The sequence below is a fragment of the Aptenodytes forsteri genome, unplaced genomic scaffold (genome assembly GCF_000699145.1).
Source record: "Aptenodytes forsteri isolate BGI_AS27 unplaced genomic scaffold, ASM69914v1 Scaffold75, whole genome shotgun sequence".
NCBI classification, from domain to species: Eukaryota; Metazoa; Chordata; class Aves; order Sphenisciformes; family Spheniscidae; genus Aptenodytes; species Aptenodytes forsteri.
In genome coordinates, this window is record NW_008794171.1 from 1,793,411 (window position 1) to 1,804,114 (window position 10,704).

Consider the following 10,704-nt stretch of genomic DNA (forward strand, 5'->3'; position numbering starts at 1 on the left):
TCCTTACCCACCGAGTGGTCCATCTGTCAAATCCATGTCTCTCCAATTTAGAGACAAAGATGTTGTGCAGGACAGTGTCAAATGCTTTGCACAAGTCCAGGTAGATGACGTCAGTTGCTCTTCCCTTATCCACCAATGCTGTAACCCCGTTGTAGAAGGCCACCAAACTTGTCAGGCACGATTTGCCCTTAAGTGAAGCCATATTGGCTGTCACCAGTCGCCTCCTTATTTATCACGTGCCTTACCATAGTTTCCAGGAAGAACTGCTCCATGATCTTGCCAGGCACAGAGGCAAGAATGACTCGCCTGTAGTTCCCCGCATCTTCCTTTTTTCCCTTTTTAAAAATGGGGGTTATGTTTCCCCTTTTCCAGTCAGTGGGAACTTCACCGGACTGCCACTTCTCAAATACAATGGATAGCAGCTTAGCAACTTCATCTGCCAGTTCCCTCAGGACCCGCGGTTGCATCTCATCAGGTCCCATGGACTTGTGCACCTTCAGGTTCCTTAGATGGTCTCAAACCTGATCTTCTCCTACAGTGGGCAGCTCTTCATTCTCCCAGTCCCTGCCTTTGCCTTCATTAACTTAGGCAGTGAGGCTTGAGCACTTGCTGGTGTTCATATTTCGCTGTCCCTTATTGTCAAATTACATATACTCTCCTCTTGAACATAGTATCTCCTACTTTTCATCATGTCCCAAGCTTTTTTCTCCCCAGTGATGTAGCTCCAGTTATTAATAGAATGTGAGATTCTTAAACTGTAGGACAACATGAAAAGGCTCTAAACAAACTGTTCAGTTATTCTTGCACTCTTCTTTGCCTCTCACATGAGCTTGACTTAATAATTAAGTGATCAAGACTTCTCACTTACTGTGTTTTGATTATTGTATGAAATGAACTGTTATTTTGATGGGAACTCTTTTTTTTTTTTTTTTTTATTATTCAGGTGCGAAAATTCAGGGAGAGTAGAAAAAAGAATACCGAAGAAGAGGATGAGGAAGTTCGTGAGGTAACTCCTTTGAATTTTGAACATAGGCTGAAGAATGGAATGGTGACTTCTGCATATGAATGAAGTCACTTAGCAATACTTCAACATTGTCCTTGCCAAAAAGTGCCTGTCTGCCTAGGGAAGATTAGTAAGTCTTTTTAAAATCTTCCTTGGTATAAGAAGTGCCTAAGCTACTACTCGATTTGGCTTTTGAGATCTCTTTTCTTGTGCAAATCTGTGAACCTGAATGTTCAGTTGTTCTTGCTTTGAACTGAAGTTAGACCAGGCAGGTGACCTTCAGAGATCTGTCAGTTTAAACTATTTGCGATCCCATCACCAGTGGACGTGTGGATGGGCTGTATTGAGTGATATTACTGGAACAAATTGGTATTATTGGTAAACCTTTAGGTACTATTGTCCTCATCAGCAATCTTGATCTTAAGAGTCTTAGATCTCCCAGAGATTCATATCTAGATTGCGTATGTCTTTCCAAAGAGAATTGCCAACCACTGACAGCATTGGTGCTCCTTTGTCTTTGCAAGCTATGTGGGATGGGAATGAAATTTTGAGAAAAGCGACACCTGGGGTGAGATTCAGTTCTCCTAGTCTGAGCTATCTTCATGTGAACTAGTTGTCTTAAGCACCCACTGTCATCAATGAAGATCAAGTCAATGGAGCCCAGAGGGTGCTTCCTCGGAGCAGATGTACACAGCTGACATAGGATAACCTGAACTGTTCACCAAACTCCACTGACAATATTAACTAGCTCCATTCTGTTATCAGAGCTTAGCTAACTACTTTATATGTACACATCTAAATTAAATAGACTACTGTCCCTGCTTTTTGACAGACTTCCTTGCCTTCCATAACGCTGTGGATTTGGGTCTTCTAAGCCTCAATGGTTTAGAACTATATATCACAACTAGGATTTAACACTGCTGCATTTCATCATTTAAGATTCTTTTTCCTATAGCACTTATTGTTCCATTTCAGGCAATGACCAGGGCTAGAGCCCACAGATCCGAGGATACAGTTCTTGTTGCAGCCTCCAGTGATGAAGAACTCATGGATACAGGGATGAAAGGCACTGGTGATTCAGATGATGGCCTTCCTGCAACACTGAGCCGAGGAAGCGGTCGGGCAAGAGGTAGGGCAAGAGGTGCAAGAGGACAAAATTCAGCAGCAAGAGGTTCATCTCGAAGGGGAAGAGGTAAGAAAAACTCCACATTCTTTGTACTGCAGTTACTGACTTTTTTTTCTTTAAAAGGCAACTCTCTTCTCATGCTTCCATCAAGAGGAAATTTGTTGCTTAAGGTCTCCTACTGGGAAAAAAATTATTCACAAATATTTTTGGTATCATATTACATACAGTTGACTGCCTTACAAGGCTTAAGTTGTGACTTTTTCATGGGGTGATTAAAGGAACAGTATCTTGCTTCCCAGCCATGGAAACATAGTAGACACTTAAAAGATGTATTATTGGGAAGGTCTGTGCAATGAAGTTCATGGATAAACCTTTGTTACTGCTAAAGGTAATGCATTTGATCAGTACAGAGAGGAGGAACAGATTGTCTCTAATGCAATTTGCAAGAGACTTCATTGTTTCTAGTGACTGAGAAAATGGGGAGTGTTTCCTAAGCAAAATGAATTAAATAGCTCCTTGGCTATGTGTGATTGTGCACTTTACAGTGACAGCGTTACTTCCATTATATATGTACTTCCGTTATATATAAATATAAGTAAAAAAAGAAAAGATGGGGTCTTGCAGTAATATACTCCTTTGAGTTGTCTCAGTAATATGCCCAAAGGTCTAAGAGCAGTGTTAGTTGAAACAAAGGCAGTCATCTTAGGACTGATTTGGTTAGTGCCTTTAAACTAGTTCTATGAGCATGTGCTCCAACACTGTTGTGATCCCATCAGAGCAGGGGAGTGTGTGTTAAGAGGCTGTGTCTGTGGAGCTTTGAACACTTGACCCAGAGCAGTTCTTCTGCATGTAAGGAGGGCTTTGATTCAAGGAAGAAAGTGAGGGAGCAAAGTAGGTTTTTAAGTGACTTCCCACTCAGTAATGATAGACTAAAGGGGAAAAAAAACAAACCACTGAACAGATTTGCATATTGTTTATTATCCCTACAGGAAGCACTAGCCAAGAGACAGCTACTAGCAGCAGAACCTACAAGCCTGTATCTGTGCCTGCCAAGAATATGTCTGTCATGGATGGTAGGCCTTCAGTCTGTCCGTTACACTAATCTGCTCTCTCAAATTGTAATGAAGGTGTTTGTTTAATGAAGAAGTGCCTTAATTGCCTTTATTTCTATTAGTCCGATTCAGTTGTGAGAAATTCTTTTGGTTCTAATGAAATAGAATAACTAACAGTGATGAGAGAAAGAAAAATGGAGGGGGAAAAAAAGAATAGTGATATCCCACTATCTGAGGGTAAATGAAATGTGTCAGGAACTTCTGACTAGAACTGGAAATAGAGAACATCTTACTGTATGCAGTTCCTTACGGAATAAGCATAGAAGGAATGTGACTTAATAGCATCTATTTTATGCGGAATATTCCTCAGTGGATAAAAAGTTTAAACTTGACTGATGTTTACAAGGTAGTAAGCTTTAATGCAAATCCATTTAGTCTTACATTGTAGCAAGTTTTGGACATGCCAGTTTTTACTAGGGAAGAGAAACTTATCCACGATTTAAGCCACATACGTGAGAGTAGCCCTTCCTTGCTACAGAGGACAGGCTCTGAGGAAACAACATAGGTAATCTGAGTATTAAAAAAATACTGCTCACAAATCTATACATGAATCCCACGCGAAATACCCAAAGGTAGAGTGAGTTTTAAATGAATCAGCAAATTACCTAAATTTTAAATTGGTCAGCAAATGACCTAAAATACTGCAGAGAAATTAGCAGCAGTGTTGATGTCTAAACTGTTAGACATACAGGAATATCAATTATAGTAATATTTTTCTCTTCCTCTTAACCAAAGTTACTGAAGGTTTTTCAGCCAGACTGGGAAGCACCTGCTGCTGCACAGAAGGTTAGGTCCCTGGGTTGTTAGACTCTAGCAAAAGCTTAATTTATGTTTTGGTTTGGGGGGTTTTGCTTGTTTGTTTTACAGGGTATTTTGCAGAGGAAATGCGTGCTAAGCAGGTCTTAAATAAAAAGAATGATATAACGTTGTTTGCATTTCACTGCGTGAGCACTTTAAAAATATTACATTTGTTTTATTCTAGCCTTTAGGTCTTTGAAACCAGAGCCCACCCTGAATTCATCTAAATCTTACTCCGAGGTAAGAAGCATCTTGCATGAGTGAAGTTGCGCTGCCTTTTGCTGTCTTCCGATATGAAAAATAAATACATGGTCAAAACGTTAGCCTAAACCAGCAGATGTTCCCAAGCTATCAGTTCCAGCAGTAAGTTTCTGCATGTTAATTTGTAGACCTTTTTTACCCTTTTTTGGTATGGGGTTTGTCTGAGAAAAACAAAGACCATGTTTTATTTGTGACCATAGTCTAAGATACAGAGTGTATATACATGAGTATTTTGGAGGTTTCCGCAAGATCAAAGATCTGAAGAGCAAAACTTGTGCTGTATTTGCACATTGTACAGTTCTAGCCTGGAGCCCTGTCAAGTGTATATTATAACTAAGTAGGTACATAGTTGGAAAAAGCCCCGAAGGTTCTATGCTATAGTACTGTAGTAGTATGCACTATATCGCTGTAAGAATAAATTCTGTGAAAAAGCTTTATAAATTATATAGTTTTTTCAGGAAACTATAGATGATGACTCCGATCTAGAAGACATTTCTATTGTTCCTTCTTCCAAAGTAAACCAAAGGTTGGTATGTTTACTTCATGAGTGCTACCATGACTGCCTTATTTCTGATTGGCAATCAGCAGAGTCCAGGGATCTGATCCACTACCTGAAAAAACAGATTTTTAAGAAAGTCATAACACTTCTTAGAGAATTTATATAAATTTTTACCTATTAATGTGGATGATCTTTCTGTAACAATAAATTGGTCTACTGATTGAGATAAGCTAGGTCAGAGCTTTAGAATTAATATGTTAGTCTGAGAATTTAAATCGTTCTACTTATTTCTGTTCATTCTTAATCTCTGTATTGGTGGTCCAAATCTAAGTTGAAGGGAAAGTTATTGGAATGTCTGGTAATTGAGAACATGCTGATGCCCTTTTTTCTCTTTGTATGTTTTAAGGTTGTCAGCTACATCTTCACGTGGTAAAACAGGTTCACAAAGCCAAACATCTAGAGGAGTTGATTTTGAGTCAGACGAGGTATGGTATATAGTGGTCTTTTTTTCTTTTATTTCATGTAAGTTTCTATAGCTTACTGTTTTACAACTATTTGAATAAAGCATTTCAGAGTAAAAATGAGCTTCCGCCCCCCCCACCCCCCCCCCCCCCCCCCCCCATAGGGCTAGATTATTGCAACCAGCTTTAATGAGAATATATACATAATCATGAAAAATAAGGCTAGAAGGGACCTCAGGAAAATATCCAGTCCTTTTTCCCTTCAATTCTTAATCAGTTAATTGTCATTCCTGAAATGTGTGGAATTAGGTTATTTTGCTTAGGGAAGAAAGTAATGGTAATCTCTTCTAGTGCTTGGCTATGTCCTTTAATTTGTTTATGTATTTTATTCTTGTAAAAAAGAGGAATTTTATTTTTTTGCATTTAAAAATGGCTATTTTCCAGGGCATGTTATTGTTTTATTGTTGCAAATCATGTAAATACACTTTAAAAAAAAAATTCAAACACTGTTTTCAAGTTTAAGATGGCTGTTCTTGCAGTATATATTTGAACTGCTAGGAAATGGTTTCTTCCACAGTTAAACAAGTAGAACTTTATTTGCAGTTTTCCACTGAATAGAGTACACATTATACTGTGAAGCACTGTGCAGTTTGTTTTCACAGACTAGCAGACTGTCATGTATGGTCAGGATCCTAGCCTTAACAATGTCAGATGTTGGCCACTTCAGGGAAAACATTACATTCTTGTCCCTTCTCTCCACTATGCTATCTGTTCTTCCTGTACCTGAAATACAAAACTGCATGTTTGCTTGAATGTGCAAAAAGAAACATTTTTTTTGATTCATGCAAATCTCAGTAAATTATGGTGTGTGATATGTATATGGACATAACTTCATTGAGGTATGTGCTGCTCATAAGGATAACATTTTCCTAGGTCACACCTGAAATATAGATTGTTCCTCATTTCAAAGTAGCTGTTCTGATCATACTGACATAAACTCAGTTTCTGTTCTCTACACATTTGTGATCTGGACTTTTAAATCAACAGATAATCTCTTTCATATCAAAACCAACAAAAACAGATCTGTCAGAAAACATGGAATAATGTGACTAGGCTTTCTAGTTTAATCTAAAGGTGACTTTACTTTTTATGACTCAGAATGCATGCTGGTTCTAGTAATGTGTATCTGTTTACAAATTGCAGGATGAATTTGATCCATTCAAAAGCACTGCAACATCAAGAAGAACTAAGTGATTTCTGGCTCGCTATACAAGAGGGACCATGAAAGTTAGTGAAGAAGGTGGAAAACGGTTTGCAAGGCATTCTGTATGTGACATTTCTCTGTAAATGATGGCTTGCCTTCAATTTTCACTTCTATGAAATGTTTTTGAGTTTGGTGGGGTGTTTTTTTTTCAGTGGCACCAAATTTGGTATAATTTGGGTGTTGCGTTGCTTGATGCATTCGACTAGTGTCTATTATTCTGAAGTACTGCCTGAAACTGCAAGTTCTTTCTGAAACTTCTAAAAACCTGTTTTCTTTCTGGGATGATAATGTAAATAATGGTCATATCTTTTATAGAAAACTCCATCTCTTGGGCTTGAATTTTGCAGAGGAGTAAATTTATAGTAGTATGCAAGTATGGATATGGACACGGACCCGGTCAGCATAATGAAACTTGTACTTGCAATTTTCTATGGATACAGTTGAAAACTCTGAAGAGTAATAGTTTGACCAAAAAATACAGTTTTCAGTACTGAAGCTGGAAAATGTTCTAATACTTTCAAGTCTACTAGGAGAACTAAACCCACTATTGCACTGTTATTAAATGTCATAGTATACGGGAGTGAATTCTGCTCTGCAATTCAAGAAGTGCCAAAGACTTCAGATTGAATTGCATTGTCAGCTTTTACCCGAGGGCTAGAACCTTACAGCTTCACAAGGAATGCTGCTTGAAGAATAAACCAATTGAGCCAGTAACAGGCAAGGCGTTGCCTCTTGCCTTTTTCTTAGCTGACATTTTTCAGGTATCTGTTTCCTCAACCCACTGCTTCAGTAATCCTCCTAAAATGTCATCACTATTTTCCAAATATTCTCCAAATGAGGCTTTTAAAATACAATATTGTGTTCCCAGTGGGGGAACCACTCCTTCTGTTGAAGGAGCCAAGACCTAGATCTATTCCTCCTTGTCTATTTCCACCTCTGTACACCCCACTCCCCAAAAAGTGCTGTTCTAAAGCTGTGGCCATTAGAGGTAATGAAGGAAAAGGCCAGAAGAGTTCATCGGCTAACATCCCAGCATGTCAGAGAAGCACTAAATACGCTGAGTAGCTGCAGTCACACCTTTGCATTTTTACTTTCTCCTTCAAAGAGATGGGATTGGGCAGTTGTGTTTCTCTGGCTGTCACTGAACATGACCGTTGTTACTTTGCCTGCATATATGCTGTAGCAGGGAACCTAAATGAGCCTTGAGCTTCCTGAAGACTTCCATAAAAATGATCAAGACCTGCAAATTTCTAGTGTAGAGCTCAGTAGCAACTTACAAAGCAGTGTGATCGCTTAAGATATCAGCAAATAATTTGGTAGTCCAGCTCTTTCCTTTCATTATGGGCTGTCAAAGCTATAATATTACCTATGCAATTAAAAAGCTGCTGTAAATACCCTTCAAGATGAGGGTTTAGATTTTTTTGTTTTTTAATAAACTATTTCTGTTAAGTAAACCGTGAATGTCAGTTGAATGGATTACATTGAATCTGAGGGACTGAAATTTTTAAAACACTTTGCTGCTTTATGTTGCTGTTTGCGTGTATTGGGTCAGGCTGGGGTGGAGTTAACTTTCCCAGTAGCAGCCCATGCAGTGCTGTGTTCTGCATTTGTAGCTAGAAGGGTGTTGATACCACACCAGTGTTTTGGCTGCTGCGGAGCAGTGCTCCACAGCATCAAGGCTGTCTCTCCAACGACCCCGCAAAGGCCAGTAGGCTGGGGCTGGGCAAGAGGTTGCGAGGGGACACAGCCGGGACAGCTGACCCCAACTGACCAAAGGGATATTCCACACCATATGATGCTGTGCTCAGCAATAAAAGCTGAAGGAAAGGATGAGGGGGGGACTACATTTGTTATTAAGGCATTTGTCTTCCAAAGCAACCACTACGTGTACTGAGGTGGCTGGACGTCGCCTGTTGGTGGGACATAAAGAATAAATCTTCTTTTGATGCTTTGCTTTCACTCATGACCTTTGCTTTTTTCCATTAAACTGCCTTTATTTCAATCCACGACTTTTGCATCTGATTTTCTCCACCTGTCCTGCTAAGGATGGGGAGTGAGCGGCTTGGTGGGCACCTGGCAACCCCCCAAGGTCAACCCGCCACACCAAATTAAACCTGTTTTGTTATAAAGACTTAAATTGTCTAGTTTGTTGTTTCTCTAAGGTCTTAAGGGAACTCTATCTTGTGATGTTGCAGGCACATCCTAGGCAAAGATTTTAGTAAGGTATATAGGATTAATAGGAATCGTATCAAAGGTTCTTTCAACGTTTTTCACAATTTTTTTTCAGTCAACTGTCAAATTCACAGCGGCTTTGTTTATAGTGTTAAACTGCAGCAGTTCTCAAATTGTCTGGTATAGAAGATAAAGATGGCATCCTTCACCTCGGGGGGGAAAATGTAACCTGGTGTGTGTAGAAAGACTGTGCTATAAACAGATACTTCTAATCGTTAATGTGATTTGTTATACGGGGGGGTAGGATGCTCAGAAAATCAACATTATTTCTCAGAGATCATACTGGATAGTTTTTGAAAAGTCACTTCTCACTCATGTAACTTCCAATCCACCTGCCCCAGGAAAGCTCAAAAATTCAGCAAAGCCACAGTAGTGAAAGAAAGATTGTTCCCAGGGAAATGGCAGGGGGAGGGGGACGCACACTCTGCTGTGTATTTCAAAAGAAAAAAAGGCACTATTCCTTTTTTTGAATGCTTCCAAATTGCATTTTTTAGTGTGTCTGGGTAATTTTTTTAATATTCCTCTTATAACCTTTTTTTTCACTGTTTTCTAATTTATTATAATTTTGTTGAGTGCTATTGCACAGATGTTTTTGATTTTTTTTTTTTAATTACCTGAATTCGTGAGCTGTGTAGCTTTATTTCAGACATTTTCTAAATACTTTCACTTTATAAATTACATCATTTCACAGATACCTTTTCCAAAAACCAGATACAGCATACCAAATCCTGACATTCCTGTGCAGCTGCCTCCTTTGCTGTCAGTGGGTGCCGGGGATGGTGGAGCAAGGGTGAAGTCAGCAGGAGCAGGTATCAAGCTGACAAATCTACTGCAGCCTGTTCTCTAGTAGCCACCACATGTAGGTGAACTGTTTAGACAGTTCATCCCGGGGTATGTTTAAATACAAACTAAACCAGAAGGGTGATGGGAGGCAGAGAAGGACACGTGGGCGACATGGGAGCGACATGACCCAGGGAGCTTCCACCGGGCTTTTTCCATGACCCTTTGTGGGTATTTTAGGTGGACCTGCCCGGTGTGTGGTGGGACCACCTCCTTTGGACCACAAGACGCTGAGTCCAGCTTGGAGGAGGGTGGGCTTGGGCTGCGTGGGAAGAGATTCCCATCCTCCCCCCAGCAGTCTGGCTGAGAAGGTAAGGAGGCCTCCTGCTCTCCTGGAAGCACCTAGTCTTCAGAGGCAACGGTGGCTCTGGCTACATGTGCAAGGGTACTCTGCTGGAAATGAAGTCTTAGATCAAGGGGAGTAAATAGACAAAACAAATAATTTTTGCTGGAATACGGATTATAGTACAGGGGAGCAGGATCTGATAGATATGGAAGAGTAAGAGCTGGAGCTTGAGTGTCAGAAGACAGAATACCCTTTTTCATTGGCCAGCAGCACTGAAAAGGAGGGGGACTTGGGAGCTGCTGGAGCAGCCCAGCGAGAAGGGGGACATATGCCACGGACCGCTCTGTTCTCATCCCAAACCCACACCAGAACGCTGCCCTGTCCTGTTTCCCTGGGCCTTTATGTTGCATTGTGAGACTGTATTTTCCTGGCAGCATCAGATCGGGGGCATCCTTGCTGGCCAAGCGCTTCTGAGCTGGACACAGATTTCTTTCTTCTCTCTGAATGTTCACAGATGACTGCCACCTTAGCAGCTCCAGCAGGTTCACTGAAAAGCTTCCTCTGAGGCAGGCAAACTGCCAAAAGAGCTTGAACTGGACGATTTTGTGGAAGAAATAGATGCTGGCAGCAGTTTGCAGAGGAGCTCTGTGGGCTGGCCATGACGCCTGTCCTGCTGCATTCAACTCCTGAGCAGCAGTGGGGAGAAAGCAGCCTGAGTCATTCACTGGGGGAGTCACAAGCATCTTCTGGAAGTGTTATTTTCACCAGTGAGTGACCAGCTTATAATATAAGCTTTTCAGACAATGGTCTTTTAATTGATAG

General features: G+C 40.4%; 1 protein-coding gene across 3 annotated transcripts in view; it reads left to right on the top strand.

The window, feature by feature from the left end:
• MRE11 (MRE11 homolog, double strand break repair nuclease) overlaps window positions 1-8,308 on the top strand; it is a 24,273-nt gene extending 15,965 nt beyond the window's left edge. For 2 of the 3 annotated variants that reach the window (XM_009282169.2, XM_019472817.1), the window contains 7 exons: window positions 944-1,006; window positions 1,979-2,195; window positions 3,119-3,202; window positions 4,224-4,279; window positions 4,750-4,826; window positions 5,206-5,284; window positions 6,464-8,308. In XM_009282169.2, the coding sequence (XP_009280444.1) occupies window positions 944-1,006; window positions 1,979-2,195; window positions 3,119-3,202; window positions 4,224-4,279; window positions 4,750-4,826; window positions 5,206-5,284; window positions 6,464-6,514 (627 nt within the window). In that variant the 3' untranslated portion in view covers window positions 6,515-8,308. The remainder of the gene's footprint in view (window positions 1-943; window positions 1,007-1,978; window positions 2,196-3,118; window positions 3,203-4,223; window positions 4,280-4,749; window positions 4,827-5,205; window positions 5,285-6,463) is intronic. The other variant, XM_009282177.2, reaches the window with a different exon arrangement.
• Window positions 8,309-10,704: the final 2,396 nt, after the last annotated feature.